The following is an 18,625-nucleotide window of genomic DNA, read 5'->3' as shown; positions in this document are numbered from 1 at the left end:
TGAAGGTAAGACAATCCAGCGTGTGAGGTGCAAGTACAGGTGCAACAACAAGGCAGTGATACGTGTGAATAGCTAAGGTGCGGTGGAGTGTGCAGACAAGGTGAGGTGCGGAGCGGTCTAACTTCTGTGCGGTGATGGGATACGTTGCTGCATACAGTGACGTGGAGTGAACCAGCAGTGACGGAGGGATACTATGTGCGTGTGGGAGTGTTCGTGAGGGTGGAAGTGCGTAATGGGATGGGAAAATGAGAGAAAGCTGAAAGAAAAAAGAGCAAATGAAGAAGAAAGGAGAAGAATGAGGAAGGGAGAAAGGGATGGAGGGAGGGAGAATGAGAAGAATGAAGGGAGAGAGAAAATGCAAGTTGAAGGACAGAGTTGATAAAAAAAGTAGACATATTTGACGAGTATGTGGGGAAGGATTTGAGATGAGTGAAGAAAAAAGAAGAAAAAAAACAGGGCACAGAAATGGATCACCAGAGAAGAACCACATCACACACACACACACACACACACACACACACACACAAAGAAATAAACATAAATAAACAAATAAATAAATAAATACAATAAAAAACAATAAAACTCCCTCCAAACTGACAAACTTTTCCGAACCAAGTCACGGAGGAACGGAGGGGTGAGGTCAAGAGGTCAGGTGAGGTCAGGTCAGCACGCCAGGCCACACCAAGGTCACCACCACTCCAAGGTCACCCCAGCACACCTTACCTTCCCCGGGCACTCCTCTGAAGGGGTGTCGGGAGGCTGGTACACCTATCACTAGAGGGTGTGTGAGGGTGCGTCGGACAGCTCGTACCCAGCACACCTTGATGAACACTAATATGATGTTTACAAAATCCGGCGAGACTAAGCTCCACATTCTTAAACATATCAGGCTCTCATGTCGACTATTTTCTGAGGCCACGGGGAAGATTAACCAGGATTTCATGGGGGGGGGGAAGGGGGAGACTTCGCAGAGGTCATGTAAAACTATCATTGGGATCACGAAACAGTCCCAGCAACTTCCACAAGAGGCTTATTTTCTCGTTAGTGCTGCAGAGGGCATGTCAAACTACCACCGTGATCACGAAACAGTTCCTGCAACTTCTACGAGAGGGTGATCTTCTCGTTAGTGGTTCAGAGGGTGTGTCAAACTACCACCGTGATCACGAAACAGTTCCTGCAACTTCTACGAGAGGGTGATCTTCTCGTTAGTGGTGCAGAGGGCATGTAAAACTACCACCGTGATCACGAAACAGTTCCTGCAACTTCTACGAGTGGGTGATCTTCTCGTTAGTGGTGCAGAGGGCATGTAAAACTACCACCGTGATCACGAAACAGTTCCTGCAACTTCTACGAGTGGGTGATCTTCTCGTTAGTGGTTCAGAGGGTGTGTCAAACTACCACCATGATCACGAAACAGTTCCTGCAACTTCTACGAGAGGGTGATCTTCTCGTTAGTGGTTCAGAGGGTGTGTCAAACAACCACCATGATCACGAAACTGTCCATGAAGAACCCGGCAATTCCCACGAGGGGCTGATTTTCCTGTTCGTGGTGGGCGTGTAAAACTGTACTGGGATCATGAAACAGTCCAGCAACTTCCACAAGACTGAATTTCCCGATAGTGTTGCATAGGGCATTTAAAACCATCACCAGGATCACAGAACAGCCCATGAACGAGAGTTGGAAAGTTTCATTTAGTCGCCGCAACATCTGTGGTCATATGCCGGAGAGAGACAGAAGGGGAAGGAATAATAGGAGAAGGGAACAGATCCCAGGAGACAGGACACAACCCCCGATTAATACCTAGTACCCATTCACTGCTGGGTGGACAGGGGCGTAGGGTATCGGAGAAGCCACCCAAATTTTTCCACTCCGCCCAGGAATCGAACCTGGGCTCTCTCGGTTGTGAGATGAGTGTGCTAACCACTGCACCACAAAGCCCCCCCATGAACGAGAGGCTGATTTTCTCGTTCATAATGCAGAGGACATGTAAAACTGTCACTGGCATTACAGAACACTCCATGAAAAGTCCGGCAACTTCCACAAGAGGCTTTCGAAACAGGTGAACTTGGGCGCCGATATGCTTAAGAATACAAACTTATTTTTTTAGAACACAAACTAAGAACACAACCCACAGTGGTATCCATTAGGGGGACGCACAACACTCAAGACCTTCTCTGAGCGGTCGTTAAATGCATGTTTGAAGTATTAAAAAGGAATTCATATGCAAGACTGTACCAAATGCATACGTTATGAGACATCCGAACACGCTGGGAGTATCAAATCCACATCTTGAAAATACTGAAAGATGTTGAGTATGACATGCAAGGAGGCACATGATAAGAGCCACGTAATAGATAAATAATATGGCGATAGAAAATTAGTTAGGGAAAAATGTCATCTGCTGCGCGGTTTAGATAATTGAAAATACACAACAGAGGCAACACGCTGGGAGTATCAAACGCACATCTTGAAAATACTGCAAGATGTTAAGTATGACATGCAAGAGGGTACATGATATAAGCCACGTAATAGATAAATAAAATAGAAAATACACAACATCTTGAAAATACTAAAAGATGTTAAGTATGACATGCAAGAGGGTACATGATATAAGCCACGTAATAGATAAATAAAATAGAAAGTTAGTAAAAGGATCAAAAAATATCATCTGCTGCGCGGTTTGGATAACTCGAAAACACAAAATGAACGCAGCACAGTAAGTTAAATAAAATAATAATAAAAAGTTAGTTAGAGGGAGCAGAAAACAATATCTGCTGTGTGGTTTGGATAATTGAAAGTACACAACAGAGGCAGCATAACAATTGATAACAAAATAATCATAAAAAAGTTAGTTAGGGGGAGCAGAAGACATCATCAGCTAAGTGGTTTAAATAATTCAAAACAGATATGCAAAAAAAATATGATAATGGGAGTTAGTTAAGGGAGTGAAGATTATTAGTAGCTGTTCAGTATGGATAATTGACAATGGAAATGAAAAAAAAATAGGATAATGAATAAGGGAAGGATTAGATTCGCGTGGGTTGCATTCGGGATAAAAATATTACCAGCTGTTCGGTTTGGATAATTGGCAACAGAAATACAAAAAAAATAGGATAATGCATGAGGGAAGGATTAGTTGGTTTGGATAATTGACAACAGAAGATCAGTTTTTAGTGGCAGTTAAGGGAGTGAAGATTATTAGTAGCTGTTCAGTATGGATAATTGACAACAGAAATACTAAAAAAAATAGGATAATGAATAAGGGAAGGATTAGATTCGCGTGGGTTGCATTCAGGACAAAATCATTACCAGCTGTTCGGTTTGGATAATTGGCAACAGAAATACAAAAAAAATAGGATAATGCATGAGGGAAGGATTAGTTGGTTTGGATAATTGACAACAGAAATCCTAAAAAAAATATGATAATGCATGAGGGAAGGATTAGTTGGTTTGGATAATTGACAACAGAAGATCAGTTTTGAGTGGCAGTTAAGGGATTGAAGATTATTACCAGATGTTTAGTTTGGATAATTGACAACGGAAATCCTAAAAAAAATATGATTATGCATAAGGGAAGGATTAGATTCATGTGGGTTGCATTCCGGACATAATATCCACACCACGGTCTTTCGGATAAAAAAAAAACTATACAACGGAAAACGGCATGCAGGCCTATAAAAAAAAGCGACGTACACACGCACTTATGTACACACAAAAACATGCTATCGTGACAAAGGTATATATAAAAAGTGAGGCGATCTTAAAAACTACTGACGTGGAGCTTAAATAAAAACACACGCACGCACGCACACACAGGGAACAGAATGGCGTGCATGTGCGTGTGTGGGTTAATGGGGGGGGGCGTGAAGCAAGGCAGCGCGCACACGGGAAACGCACATAAGGGGGGGGTCGGTCGGGGGGTGGAAGCGTACATAGGCCTAGCTGAAGATTGCATATGCCCCCCTATACCTGTTTTTTTTTCTCTCTCTCTCTCTCTCTCTCTCTCTCATATTAAGAGCAATAAAAGAGAGAAAATGAGAGAGAGAGAGAGAGAGAGAGAGAGAGAGAGAGAGAGAGAGAGAGAGAGAGAGAGAGAGAGAGAGAGAGAGAGAGAGAGAGAGAGAGAGAGAGAGAGAGAGAGAGAGATCGTCCAGGTAGGAGAACATCTGCTAATTATTTATATCTAGTTTGGCACAGAATACTTCACGGAATGTCTTACCAAGGCATAGCGCACACACACACACACACACACACACACACACACACACACACGCACACACCACGTGACTAGTATGCTATGTGGGCAGCGTCGACTTTCCGATGTCTCAAACTCGGGCGTCGGAAGTCGGACGAAAATTGAAAACGAGAGCATGCGATATTTTTTCCCCCTCCCTTGATGGGCGATTTCTCTCTCTACTGTTCGCTGTGTCGCCGCGGCCTGGCACTGAACCGGCCAGGCGTGTCGGCACCTAACGTGGGCACTCTTCCGGCCCTATCTGGCACAACCTAAGGAGCTGGTATGTAGGATTTTCATGACTAGAAGATGACCAATGATTAGATTCTGGGAGGAGGAGGAGGAGAAGGGAAGGGAGGAAGACAAGGGAAGGCAGGGAAAGATGGAGAGAAAGAAGATGGAGGGGATGAAGGGGAGGGGTAGGTTAGGTTAGGTTAGAGGTGATGGTGGTGGTGGTGATGTGTCTTAGTATAGAGGGAAGGGGGGTAGGGTAGGGTAGGGTAGGGCAGGGTAGGTTAGGTTAGGTTAGGTTAGGTTAGGTTAGGTTAGGTTAGGTTAGGTTGGATGTTGTGGTGGTGGTGGTGTGTCTCAGCATGGAGGGAAGGGGAGGGGGGGTCGGTTAGGTTTAGTAAGCACGGCAACAGGCTGGCAGGAAGGGACGTCATGTTAGTATTGCATCGTAAGTGTATCACCTTCTGCTGGGGGCTATATCTTGCATCACCATTGGCCGACGCTACATCTTGAGGCCCCTCGTGCAGTCGACACCATGATAGCGAGTCCAGTGTTTGCAATCCTCGTGTCTGGGTCTGAGTTTCACGGCACCAAAGTCCTCCTTGTATTTGCCTAGTTGTGAAATACAGGAAAAGAGCCATACTTGTGTCCCCTTATGTGTGTGGTCATGTCTCCGAGAAGTCACGAAGGAGGAATACCGTGGCGCCAATAGTCTCGTTCCGTTGTGTTCGTGGCCAGATCTCGGAGGAAGAATTAACACTGTGGCTTTTAGAGATACAGGTCATTCTGGTACTGATTCAATTCCTCTCATAAGGGCTCACTTCACAGCACCTCAGGCTTGTACCATGGCACCAATGTCCACCTTCTGTGCCCTTTTTTTTGTGGTCATGTCTCCAAGAAGTCATGAAGAGTTAACACTGTGGCTTTTAGAGATACAGGTCATTCTGGTAGTGATTCAATTCCTCTCATAAGGGCTCACTTCACAGCACCTCAGGCTTGTACCATGGCACCAAGGTTCTTCTGGTCATGTCTCCAAGAATTTGTGAAGAGTTAACACTGTGGCTTTTAGAGATACAGGTCATTCTGGTAGTGATTCAATTCCTCTCATAAGGGCTCACTTCCCAGCACCTCAGGCTTGTACCATGGCACCAATGTCCTCCTTCTGTGCCCTTATTTTTTGTGGCCATGTCTCCGAGAATTTGTGAAGAATTAATACTGAGGCTCAAATACTGTAGGCCTTGAGATCGAGTTTTATTAGTTCCAAGGTTACTCTTATGGCCAAGGGTACAAGATTTTAACATGGGCTTCCAGAGACATTAAATAACACTGGTACCTCCTTGTCCTTACTGTCTATTTTCACAGCATCTTAGGTTAATACTGCAGGCCCCTAGAGATCTGTTTGTTCTGTTTTCAAGTTATTATGAGGATATGGCGAGGACAACATGGGCTTCCAGAGACATTAAATAACACTGGTACCTCCTTGTCCTTACTGCCTATTTTCACAGCATCTTAGGTTAATACTCTAGGCCCTAAAGAGATCTAGTTGTTCTTAGTTCCAAGGTTATATGGCGAGGGACAGAGGATTTTAACATGGGCTTCCAGAGACATTAAATAACACTGGTACCTCCTATGGGCTTCCAGAGACATTAAATAACACTGGTACCTCCTTGTCCTTACTGCCATTTTCACAGCATCTTAGGTTAATACAGCAGGCCTTGAGGAGATCTAGTTGTTCTTAGTTCCAAGGTTATATGGCCAGGGACAGAGGATTTTAACATGGGCTTCCAGAGACATTAAATAACACTGGTACCTCCTTGTCCTTACTGCCATTTTCACAGCATCTTAGGTTAATACTCTAGGCCCTAAAGAGATCTAGTTGTTCTTAGTTCCAAGGTTATATGGCGAGGGACAGAGGATTTTAACATGGGCTTCCAGAGACATTAAATAACACTGGTACCTCCTTGTCCTTACTGCCATTTTCACAGCATCTTAGGTTAATACTGCAGGCCTTGAGGAGATCTAGTTGTTCTTAGTTCCAAGGTTATATGGCGAGGGACAGAGGATTTTAACATGGGCTTCCAGAGACATTAAATAACACTGGTACCTCCTTGTCCTTACTGCCATTTTCACAGCATCTTAGGTTAATACTCTAGGCCCTAAAGAGATCTAGTCCTTCTAAGTTCCAAGGTTATATGGCCAAGGGTACAAGATTTCAACATGGGCTTCCAGAGACATTAAATAACACTGGTACCTCCTTGTCCTTACTGCCATTTTCACAGCATCTTAGGTTAATACTCTAGGCCCTAAAGAGATCTAGTCCTTCTAAGTTCCAAGGTTATATGGCCAAGGGTACAAGACTTTAACATGGGCTTCCGGAGACGTAAAATCACAGTGGTACCTCTCTGTCCTTATAGCCATTTCACAGCACCTCAGATCAATACTGCAGGCCTTAAAGACACATAGTTATTACCAGTACTGAGGAGGCTCTGAGGGACCTTATCAGAGCCTTGTTGAGACGATGGGTCACACTGGCATCTCGCTGTGCTTAGTAATTCACCACAGCACTTAGGTTACGGCTCACGAACTGCTGTGCACGACCTTGTTCTCCCTGTGGCTGTGTGGTGGCAATGCTGTGCTGGGCGGGGTACAGACAGTCAGGTGTAGACATAAGGGCGCCGGGCAGGGTCTCACGGGGTGCAGAGCGTGAACACAGCGTTGAGGGTCTCAGCCACCACCACCTTGGCTGTCTTGTTCCGGGCCTTCACCACGCGGCCGCCTTGTCCCAGCGGCGCCACAAACACCTCCTTCTCTGGGGCCTTCAGCGGCTTCTTGGGCTTGGGCTTGCTGCGGAAGAAGGAGTATGTGCGCCCTAGAGCTGACTCGTTCGACGGCTCTTCCTTCGGGGGGGTCGGCGGGGGTGTGAGGGAGCGACGCAGCCCCCCGTTCACCCGTCTCCGCCGTCGCCCATCCCCGTACGCCTTATACTGCATGGGGTTGTAGCACTCAGGGTCGTCCGAGGCTGTGTAATCGTCGTGGCTGAAAGACGTACATGATTCCGAGCTGACGAGCGGGGCCGCGTACATTCCAGCCGTCAGCCGCCTCTCCAGCGTCTCAAGGTCCGTGTCGGTGTCAGAGGGCGCCACGGGCCTCACCCTGCGGCCTGGAATCTGTCCCAGCGAGTGTGTGGGGTTGGCGACCTCAAAGCGTGTGAAGAGGGAGTCGCTGAGGAGAGTCACTTTGGGTTTGTCCAGTCCGCCCTTGTCGCCTGAATCGCCCACTTTCCCCTTGCGTCCTGGGGCAGTGTCGGGGCGTGAGGGGACATTCGGTGGGGACATGCGCTCTCTCGGGGACGCAGGGGAGTACTGTGAGGTGGAGTTTTGCGTTGGGTCGGTGTGTGTGACCTGGGAAACAACCGGCTCACGGAATTTGACGTGATTCGGCGGTTTGCCCTGAAGTGTTGATTGCTTGTCACTCCCCCGTCTTAGGCTGCCCCTGGGGGAATGCTTGGCCTTGTCCGAGGGTTGTCTGGCCAGGGTGATGGGTGCCAGGGGGGTGATGGGTGCTGGCGAGGGCATGGAGGTGCCGTTTGTAGTGGGTGATGGGGCGCCTTGTGTGTTTCTGTTAGTGTTTGTGGGAATGTTGAATTTGTTTGTGTCGCCATTCCTTAACGGCTGGGTGGTGATGGAGGTGATGGTTGGGGTCATGCAGGCAGTGGAGGCGATGGACATGGGGGTGGAGGAAGGAGTGGAAGGGGTGGAATGTGTGTTTCTCTCCACTTTCACTAAATGGACGGAGGAGGTGGGAGGCAAGGCAGCATTGGTCTCCCTTAACCCTCTCTCTCGGCCAGGCGTGGAGGACAGTGAGGCTCGTAAAGGGTTATTTCTCTCCAGTCCGTTACCTCCCTCATACCGCAACGGCTTCATGGAGGAGTAGGCCGGACTGTTCCTCTCCAGCCTACCCTCGCTCCTCCTCACAGCCTGCACGGACGGCGGCGGGAGGCAGGACACAACCACACTCTCAATTTCCTTCCTCGGCAACCTGTTTTCGGGAGGCTGCGATGGACTCCTGCTGACTGACCTCTGGCGCTCCCCTGCTGCCTTCCTGCTGGCGATCGTTGGACTGCTCTCACTACCACTCCTTCTCCTGCTGTCCTCTGATTCGCTCCTTCTCCTAACGCTAACTCTCGCGCTGCCGTTCCTCTCTAATCCGGGTGTTCCTCTAATCACCATGTTGTCCTCTGTGGTGTGAATCTGAGGGGTGACGACAAACACCTCCTTGGGCTTGTCTGGGGTGTCGGAGTGCCCCTGGGTGAAGGATGTGGTACTGGGGATGTCCTTCAGCCCCTCGCGGAGACTTAGCGTTGGCGAGGAGACCTTACTCCCGCTAGACCGATATCTCGTTGCGTTGATGCTATTCGGGAGACGCGGGGAGTTGTGAGGCGTTGGGGACTCCGGGGGGATTGGCGTGCGTGTGTAGCCGCCCCCAGCACCCCTACGGCCTGTCGGGGAGGTGGCGGTGTTTGGCGGGGGTGGCGGAGGTGGTGGTGACTGCCCTGAGGTGAGGACGAGGGACAGTTTGGGTGGCGATTGTGTGGTTGATGTGGTTGGTGTGGATGAGGCAGGGGTGTGTTTGTAGTGTGGGGGGTTGTAGGAGCAGACGGAGTGGGGCCGTGGAGTGGGTGGAGTAGGGGATGCGGCCCTCCCTGTGGCTCTGGGTGACGGGGAACAGCAGTGGAGGCATGTGGAGGTGTGCGCGGGATGTGAGTGGTGGAGTATCGTGGTTGGGCCGCCAAGGAGGGCCTGAGGAAGGAGATCGGAGAGGTGGTGCGCGGTGCATTCCTCAACGATGGGCGGAATGACCGGACTCAGGCACCGATACGCCCCGGACACCCCCGATTCAAGAGTCCCGGGAAACATACCAGATATCCCGGAGTCTAGCGTCCCCGGGAAATCTCTGGTGTGCGCTTCCTCCTCGCAGCTGCTTGGGGATGTCCGACAACACCCGCTGTCCTCGTTAGTGGGTGACGGGGGGATTTTAAACTCATGGATGTGGCGGATGATAATGGGTGCCTCCTTGGATGTCTGTGTGGCCAGTGTGGCGGATGTGGAAGGGAGTGGCGGAAGAGAGGAAGGCTGTGAGAAGGGGAGCATGGGTGGAGGGGAGGAAGGGGAGGGGGGGTGGAAGAACAGCCCCTTAGGTTGTCGCAGAATCAACAAGTCAGACTCGCTGGCCCATTTTAAGTTACGGCGGATGACACGGAGTTTGCGATCGCTTGAGAAATGCGCGTCAGGGAGAGTGAAACTACCGTGGAGGAGGGGCGGGGAGAGGGAGCCCCCCGACCGCCGCTTACCCTGAGGGGAGAACAGCCCCCCAGTGTCCTCAAGGTCCCCCCCTGAGCCCCACCTGTTCTCCAGAGTGAGGGAGTTCTGGCGCTCCTGCAAGTCAGCCACGAGGGTCTGCAGCATTGGGAGCTGCTCACTGCTGCCGCCCTCTGCTGCCTTCTTGAGCACACTGTTTTCATACTGCAGCCGCATCAGACGCTCCCTGCGGACACACACACATGGGGTTATAAGGATACAGACAGAAGGATACATGAGGATAGGATACACTAATTTGAAGGACACATTAAAATAGGATACACTAACTAGGACACATTAAAATAGGATACACTAACTAGGACACATTAAAATAGGATACACTAATTTGAAGGACACATTAAAATAGGATACACTAACTAGGACACATTAAAATAGGATACACTAACTAGGACACATTAAAATAAGATACACTAATTTGCAGGACACATTAAAATAGGATACACTAACTAGAAGGACACATTAAAATAGGATACACTAATTTGAAGGACACATTAAAATAGGATACACTAATTTGAAGGACACATTAAAATAGGATACACTATCTTGAAAGGTACATGAAGATGGTTCGCAGATGATACCAAGATCGGTAGAGTAATCCAACCAGACAGGGACGCTAGTGTTCTCCAGGATGAGCTTGACTGACTATGTGATTGGGCGGGGAAGTGGAAGATGGAATTCAATGTCGGGAAGTGTAGTATTCTGAGTGTAGGCAGGAATAACCCCTCACACAATTACTCCTTAAATGACACTCCTCTAAGCAGGTCTGGGCGTGAGAGTGACTTAGGAGTCTTAGTGAGCACTGACCTCCGTCCAAGGGCCCAATGCATTCAGGCTAAGAATTGGGCAAACAGGGTACTGGGTTTCATCTCAAGGAGCGTAAGCAATAGGAGCGCTGAAGTCATCCTCAAACTTTACTTAGCACTAGTTAGACCTCATCTAGATTATGCAGTTCAGTTTTGGTCCCCCTACTATAGAATGAATATCACGATGTTAGAATCTGTACAGAGGAGGATGACAAAGATGATTCAGGGGGTGAGAAACTTGCCTTATGAGGATAGACTTAAGCATTTAAATCTACACTCTCTAGAAAGGCGAAGGCTGTGAGGAGACCTGATCGAAGTCTATAAAGGGGATGTCAATAGGGTTCTGGTAGTAAAAGAGCCAGGTAGGACACGTAGCAATGGTCTCAAGTTAGACAAATTCAGATTCAGCAAAGACATGGGCAAGAATTGGCTCACAAATAGAGTGGTGTATGAATGGAACAGACTCGGCAGTCATGCTGTGGGTGCCAATACCATAGACACATTCAAGAGGAGGTTGGATAAATTCATGGATAGTGAGGTAAGGTGGGGTTAGGATTACAGAAGCTGCCTTGTATGGACCTACCGGCCTCTTGCAGACTCCTTATGTTATGTTCTTATGTACCTTTAACCTGGTGGCAATACAGTGATTTCTGGGTCAACACTTTCAGCAGTCGGCATTTTCTTCATAGTCATCCCCCTCTCTCAATAGCTCCTTCATATCCTCATTGTCATTTCACTTTCACCAAACCTACCCTTCCTTTCCCTCCCTCCCTCCTTCTCTTCCTCACACCCTCATGCATACCCTTCCTTTCACCCGTCACCTAATCACCCCTTCACCCCACACTCCATATCTACCATTCCTTTCCCTCTCCCTCTCTCTCCCTCACCCCTTCCTCACTCCCACATGCATACCCTCCCTTCACCTACTCACCCATCCTCCCTTCCCTTCACCCCACACTCCATATCTACCATTCCTGTCCCTCTCTCTCTCTCTCTCCCTCACCCCTTCCTCACACCCTCATGCATACCCTTCCTTCACCCTCTCACCCATCACCTAATCACCCCTTCCAACACAGCACCTCTTTCACCCCTTTCATTCACCCCTTCCAACACATCACCCCTTCACCCCACTCTTTCCCATTCCCCATTTTTCCACCTCCTAGTGTCACCCTTCTCCCCATACCCTCTCCCATCTCCTCCTCTCACCCTTTCCATCACCCATAACCCAATTCACCCCTTCCCATCATATCCTCACACTGACAACCTTTCCCGTCATCCTAATCTTTCCCCCATTCCTTCCTCTCTCACCCTTCCCACCCCTTTCATCCAACCCTCTAGACACCCATCACCCTTTCCCTTCACCCTAAACTGACCCCCATTTCTTCCTCTCTCATCCATTCCCCTCACCCAACATCCCCTCTCTCACCCTTCCACTCCTTCATCCAACCCTCCAGACATCCATCATCCATCCCCTTTCACCCTAAACTGACCCCCATTTCTTCCTCTCTCACCCCTTCCTTTCACCCTTCCACCCCTTCCATCACCCCTACATCCGTTCTTTTCACCCCTTCCATCACCCATCACCTCCACACAAGCCCAACACCCCTTCATCCACCTCTTCCCTTCACCCCTTCCTTTTCTGCATCCCCCATCACCCTCCCATCACCCGTCACCCACCTGAACTCATGTGGCACAGCATCCAGCAGCTCCACGTCCGAGAGGTCTGAGGGCGGCCTGGAGGCTGTGTCGGGGGAGGTGATGGTGGAGATGTGACACTTCAGCTCCTCGATGGTTTCCTTCAGCCCATCTCGCTCCTTGGCCAGACGCTGCGAGGGGGTGGAGGGGAAACAAGGGAAGGGTAAGTGGTGGCTCAGTTTGTCCGGGTTTTTGGATTTTTTTGTAATGGTGAGGTTATCCTTGTGTTCCTTCCTGGTAACTGTTCTTTGTTTTGTTTTTTCCCTTCTTCCTTCCTTCCTCTCCTTTTTCTCTCCCTTCCTTCCTCTTGTCCTCAGCTTCATCTTTTTTCTCTCCCTCTCAACTATTTTTCCTTCATTTCTTTCCCTCTACTTTCCTTCCTTTCCTCCTTCCTTCCTTCCTCTCCTTTTTCTCTCCCTTCCTTCCTCATGTCCTCAGCTTCATCTTTTTTCTCTCCCTCTCAACTATTTTTCCTTCATTTCTTTCCCTCTACTTTCCTTATTTCCTTCCTTTCCTCCTTCCTTCCTTCCTCTCCTCTGTTCTTCTTCTGTCTTTCCCTTACTTCTTTCCTTCTGTCTCCTTTATTTCCTTGCTTTTCTATCTCCTTCCTTTTTTCTTTCCTCTTTCCTTCCCTTCTTTTCCTTCTACATCGTTTATTGTTTTGTTTTCCTCCTCCTTCCTTTCTTTTTCTCCTCTTTCCTTCCCTTCCTTTCTTCTTCTCTATCCTTCCCTTCCCTCTACCCTGCACACTACACCTAAATAACACACACACACACACACACACACACACACACACACACACACACTCACGTCTCTCTCCTGCACCAGCGCCTCCATCTTCTCTGCCAGCTTCTTGTTCTCGAAGATCTGACGGTCGGTCTTCTTGGCCTCCTCGGCAAGCTTCTGGTGCAGCTCGGCAACCTGCTTCTTGTACATGTCCAGCTGGGGCCGCCACGTGCCACTCTTCTTCAGCTCCTGGTGTGGGGGGGGGAGTGGGAAGGGGGATTAGATGAGTGGGAGTAGAGTGGCTTGGATTGTTTTGCTTTTTTCAGTCCTTATAAATTTCAACTACTTTTAGATGTAATGTGTTCTTTTAAAAATTTTGACTACATTTTTCTGCTTTTCCTTCCTCACTTCCTCCATTCCTATTCCTTTCCATTATTCCTCCCTCCCTATCCCTTCCTTTAGTTTCTCTACCCCTCCTCTCCCAGTTTGCCCTGCTCTCCATCCCTCACCTCCTATCTCTTCTTCCTTCTCTATCCTTCCCTCCACTATCCTTCCTTTTACTTCCTTCACCCTCTCTCCCTCCCCCTCACCCCCTCTCCCTCCCTCACCTCCTTCAGCTCCAATATCTCCCTTCCCTTCACTATCCTCCCTTTCCCTCTCCCTCCCTCACCTCCTTCAGCTCCAATATCTCCCTTCCCTTCACTATCCTCCCTTTTACTTCCTCCACCCTCTCCCCCTCCCCCTCACCTCCTCCAGCTCCATATTGTGCTGCATGTAGTCAGAATTCTTCTCCTCCAGTATCCGCATCTGTCGCTTGAGGTCGCTCAGCTCCTCCAGTTTCTTCTTGTAAGTTTCGACGGTCCCCTCGTACACGACGGCCCGCTCGCTCATCTCCCGTAGCACGTCGACCTGAGTGGTGGTGGTGATGGTGAGTGGTGGTGATGGGTAGTGGGTGGTTGGTTTGGTAGTGATGATGATGATGATGATGTGTGTGTGTGTGTGTGTGTGTGTGTGTGTGTGTGTGTGTGTGTGTGTGTGTGTGTGTGTCAGTGGTGGTGTGTGGTTTTGGTAATGACTTTTGGTGATGAAATGGTGAAGTGTTATGACTTACTGACCTTTATAATGCACCAACAGACATTTATTATTATTTTCTTACAGGTGGAAGCAGATCAAGGAAAAAATAAAAAATAAGACAACAAAAAAAGGTCTATTAATCTAAGAGGTCATGAGTTTTTCTTTTCACTTTATTTATTTATTTATTTTTATTACTACTATTTTTTTTCTATACGGCAATGGCACACACACACACACACACACACACACGCACCTCGTCCTTAAGGGAGCGCGCCTGGTCCGCCAGCTGCTGCAGTTCCTCGTTCTTGGCCTGCACCTCCTGGTTCTCACGCCCCAGGACCTCGGCACGGGAGCGGTACTCATCCCTCGCTGTGGTGGGGGGGGGGAAGGGAGAAATTAGTGTTTGTTAAGGTTTTTTCTCTTCCTGCTGTTTTCTTTGCTGTAAAAAAAAAAAATATCTAATTAGTACAGAACTGTCTCCAAGTTTGTGATAAACAGGTCGACGCTGCAGGTCGCAATGTTGAAATCGCAAACCTTGAACCATTATTCTTACGGGGAAAATTGAAAACTGTCGACATCTTGCACTTGACCACTCATCTGGGTGGCCAAGCGCATGTGTGCAGACGGCCCCGGCCGCGCGCTGGGCCCGAGCAGCTGACGGGCGGCTGATGATGGCGATGGTGGTAATGAGTGTCGGCGGCGTGGCCTTTGCATCGGCGCCGCCTGAACGGTGTTTTTGTTGGGGCCCGTGTGTGTGTGTGTGTGTGTGTGTGTGTGTGTGTGTGTGTGTGTGTGTGTGTGTTGTGGGTTTGGGCTTCTCAATTTGCCGATTCTTGTTTTCCACATGTTGCATGTGGGTATTGGTAAATTGAGGAGCCTGGGTCCATAATGGGCACAGCCACACACACACGGGCCGCGATGAAAATGCCGTGTGGGTGGCGCCGATATGGGGGCCACGCCGCCGACACTCATCATCACCATCGCCATCATCAGCCGCCCGTCAGCTGCTTGGGCTGAGCGTGTGGTTGGGGCTGCTCACACACATGTGCCTGGCTGCCCGGATCCCACTCACCATGCTTCCCGCGGCCAATGGAAAGGCCCAGGGGGTGGTAAGAGTGAGAATGGGAGTCAAGGACCACAACAAGGTGTGAAAAAATCGGTTTTAGCAGCCTTTTCCTTTTCCTTTCGGGTCATATCACAATTTCAGTTTTCAATAAAAATCAAATTTTGGGTCCCTACCACAGACACGGTGAATCAAAAACTTGAAACTCGCAATCCTGGAGACAGTACTGTACTTCATACAACAAAGAAAGGAAGAAAGGAAGAAAACTAAACCTAGCCAACTACCACCCAACAGGACCATATTCCACCCACTCACATGTTTCCAGTTTGAAGAGCTCGTCCTGGAGGCCTTCAATCTGCTTCCGGAGGTCCTTGTATCGTAGCGTGGACGATGAACCGGCGCCCAGGTCTGCCCCGGCCTCCCATGCCTCCAGACGGCCCACCAGCCTCTCGTTCTCGCTGGCCAGTGACACCTTCTCCTCCTTCAGCACGGAGATCTGTGGCGAGGAGATGGGGGTGAGTGGGAGAGGACCAAAGGGGGAAAGATGTGGAAACGAGGGAGAAGAGAGGAAATGGAGGTGGAGAGGGACCAAAGGAGGAAACATGTGGAAACGAGGGAGAAGAGAGGAAATAGAGGTGGAGAGGGACGAGAGGGAGGGAAGGAAAGGAAATTGAGGAAAAGAGAGAAAGGAAAGGAAGGAGGGAATGAAGGAATGAAAGATATAGAAAGAGAGGAGAAGGAAAGGAAATGGAGGAGGAATAGAAAGAAAGGAAGGGAAGGAAAGGAAATGGAGGAAAATAAAGGAAAGGAAGGAGGAAATGAAGGAAGGAAAGATATAGAAAGGAAGGAAAAGGAAAGGAAATGGAGGAGGAATAGAAAGAAAGAAAGGAAGGGAAGGGAAAGAAATGGAAGAGGAAAAGAATGAAAGGAAGGGAAGGAAAAGGAATGAAGGAAGGAGGAATATGGAAAGGAGAGAGAGAAGTAGAGGAAATGAAGGAGGGAAGAAAGAAAGGAAAGGAAAGGAAGGAAATGGAAGAGGAAAAGAAAGAAAGAAAAAAAGGAAGGAAGGAAGGAAGGAGGGAGCATATCAGTGAGGTGTGTGTGTGTGTGTGTGTGTGTGTTTGGGTATACCGTTCATGCTGGTTAACACACACGAGAATGAGTAAACATGTTGAGAGAGAGAGAGAGAGAGAGAGAGAGAGAGAGAGAGAGAGAGAGAGAGAGAGAGAGAGAGAGAGAGAGAGAGTGTGTGTGTGTGTGTGTGTGTGTGTGTGTGTGTGTGTGTGTGTGTGTGTGTGTGTCATGGGAATTGCAAACATCTGTGAGTGGATCTGACAGAGTGAGTTTTTTTGCAACACTCAATCCGCCTTGTAATCATTTAGTCTAACAAGAGAACAGAATGGGAAAGTAGCGATATTGTGACCAGGGGATGTCAACTCTCTCTCTCTCTCTCTCTCTCTCTCTCTCTCTCTCTCTTCTTTTCTCTTCTCTCTTTCCCTTTCTCTCCTTTCCTTTTCCTTCTCCTCCTTCTCTCCTTTCTTCCTTTTCCTTCTCTCCTTTTTTCCTTTCTTCTTCGTCTTTCATCTCTCTCTCTCTCTCTCTCTCTCTCTCTCTCTCTCTCTCTCTCTCTCTCTCTCTCTCCCCCCCTCACCTGTTGCTCAAGTTCATGACAAGTCTGAATCGCCTCTTCCTTCCCCTGCGTGGCCGCCTCCAATTGCTCCAGGATGGTCTTGAGGTGCGGGTGGAAGGACGCTGGACCCCCTAGACCCGAGAGCCCCAGCGCCTCACCTCGGCCCTCCGCGTCCCCTCCGAAGGCCCCCGGTGAGCCCTCTCTGAGCATGAGTTCCTGTATTGCTTCCATGATGACCTTTTGAACACGCTCTTCCATGTTCATGATCTCCTCGATGTATTCTGTAAGGGAGAGAGTGGGTGTGTGAGGGAGGGAGGGAGGGAGTGATTGAGGGAGAGAGGGAGTGATTGAGGGAAGGAGGGAGGGTAGGAGTGAGTGAGGGAAGGAGGGAGGGAGAGTAAAGAGGAAGATATACAGAACTAGGGAAAGGAGAGGAGGGGAGAGAGTGAGTGAGTGAGTGAGTGAGTGAGTGAGTGAGTCAGTGAGTGAGGGAGAGAGGAAGAGTAAAGAGGAATACATAGGAATACATAGGAAGAACAGACACAGTACACAGTAGGATATACAGTACTAGGGAGAGGAGAGGAAGGGAGTGAGTATAGAGGAAGGGATATACAGTACTAGGGAGAGGAGAGGAAGGGAGTGAGTATAGAGGAAGGGATATACAGTACAAGGGAGAGGAGAGGAAGGGAGTGAGTATAGAGGAAGGGATATACAGTACAAGGGAGAGGAGAGGAAGGGAGTGAGTATAGAGGAAGGGATATACAGTACTAGGGAGAGGAAGGAAGGGAGTGAGTGAGTATAGAGGAAGGGATATACAGTACAAGGGAGAGGAGAGGAAGGGAGTGAGTATAGAGGAAGGGATATACAGTACAAGGGAGACGAGAGGAAGGGAGAGTATAGAGGAAGGGATATACAGTACAAGGGAGAGGAGAGGAAGGAGTGAGTATAGAGGAAGGGATATACAGTACAAGGGAAAGGAGAGGAAGGGAGTGAGTATAGAGGAAGGGATATACAGTACAAGGGAGAGGAGAGGAAGGGAGTGAGTATAGAGGAAGGGATATACAGTACTAGGGAGAGGAGAGGAAGGGAGTGAGTATAGAGGAAGGGATATACAGTACAAGGGAGAGGAGAGGAAGGGAGTGAGTATAGAGGAAGGGATATACAGTACTAGGGAGAGGAGAGGAAGGGAGTGAGTAGAGGAAGGGATACAGTACAAGGGAGAGGAGAGGAAGGGAGTGAGTATAGAGGAAGGGATATACAGTACAAGGGAGAGGAGAGGAAGGGAGTGAGTATAGAGGAAGGGATATACAGTACAAGGGAGAGGAGAGGAAGGGAGTGAGTATAGAGGAAGGGATATACAGTACAAGGGAGAGGAGACGAAGGAGTGAGAGGAGGAAGGGATATACAGTACAAGGAGAGGAGAGGAAGGAGTGAGTATAGAGGAAGGGATATACAGTACAAGGGAGAGGAGAGGAAGGAGTGAGTATAGAGGAAGGGATATACAGTACAAGGGAGAGGAGAGGAAGGAGAGGAGAGAGGAAGGGATATACAGTACTAGGGAGAGGAGAGGAAGGGAGTGAGTATAGAGGAAGGGATATACAGTACAAGGGAGAGGAGAGGAAGGGAGTGAGTATAGAGGAAGGGATATACAGTACAAGGGAGAGGAGAGGAAGGGAAGGAGGGGATACTATGGAAAAATCACCCATTATTTATATTTCCCTTCACAACACAAAGAAGAGAATGAGACCCAGCCATTACTCATCATCATCATCATCATCATCATCATCATA

At 48.8% G+C, this 18,625-nt stretch overlaps 2 protein-coding genes and 1 long non-coding RNA gene across 9 annotated transcripts in view; 1 reads left to right on the top strand and 2 right to left on the bottom strand.

The window, feature by feature from the left end:
- The window catches only part of LOC126984615 (protein Hook homolog 3-like), a 111,594-nt gene that overhangs the window by 28,414 nt on the left and 64,555 nt on the right, over positions 1 to 18,625 (bottom strand). For all 7 annotated transcript variants that reach the window (XR_007737137.1, XR_007737136.1, XR_007737132.1 and 4 more), the window contains exons 6-12: positions 16,857 to 17,116; positions 15,521 to 15,701; positions 14,396 to 14,511; positions 13,816 to 13,977; positions 13,153 to 13,317; positions 12,325 to 12,473; positions 9,870 to 10,010 (exon numbers count right to left, since the gene is read on the bottom strand). Coding sequence is in view for 2 of the 7 variants with exons in the window: in XM_050838407.1 (XP_050694364.1) it covers positions 9,870 to 10,010; positions 12,325 to 12,473; positions 13,153 to 13,317; positions 13,816 to 13,977; positions 14,396 to 14,511; positions 15,521 to 15,701; positions 16,857 to 17,116 (1,174 nt within the window). In the remaining 5 variants the exon portion in view is untranslated. The remainder of the gene's footprint in view (positions 1 to 9,869; positions 10,011 to 12,324; positions 12,474 to 13,152; positions 13,318 to 13,815; positions 13,978 to 14,395; positions 14,512 to 15,520; positions 15,702 to 16,856; positions 17,117 to 18,625) is intronic.
- On the bottom strand, positions 4,075 to 9,863 carry LOC126984614 (mucin-2-like). Its single transcript, XM_050838405.1, has 2 exons — positions 6,718 to 9,863; positions 4,075 to 5,799 (listed from the first exon to the last, which is right to left on the bottom strand). The coding sequence occupies exon 1, from the start codon at positions 9,614 to 9,616 to the stop codon at positions 7,154 to 7,156; it is 2,463 nt and encodes an 820-aa protein (XP_050694362.1). The 5' UTR covers positions 9,617 to 9,863; the 3' UTR covers positions 4,075 to 5,799; positions 6,718 to 7,153.
- Positions 5,702 to 6,800, top strand: LOC126984619 (uncharacterized). The gene is made up of 3 exons (XR_007737141.1): positions 5,702 to 5,836; positions 6,166 to 6,506; positions 6,654 to 6,800. It is a non-coding gene; the product is annotated as an uncharacterized LOC126984619 (long non-coding RNA).

Source organism: Eriocheir sinensis, chromosome 57 (genome assembly GCF_024679095.1).
Source record: "Eriocheir sinensis breed Jianghai 21 chromosome 57, ASM2467909v1, whole genome shotgun sequence".
NCBI lineage: Eukaryota > Metazoa > Arthropoda > Malacostraca > Decapoda > Varunidae > Eriocheir > Eriocheir sinensis.
This window is presented reverse-complemented; position numbering and strand designations above follow the sequence as displayed.

Coding starts and splice junctions, on each gene's coding strand:
- LOC126984614 (XM_050838405.1), bottom strand. CDS start 9,616: ATGCTCCCCTTCTCACAGCCTTCCTCTCTTCCGCCACTCCCTTCCACA.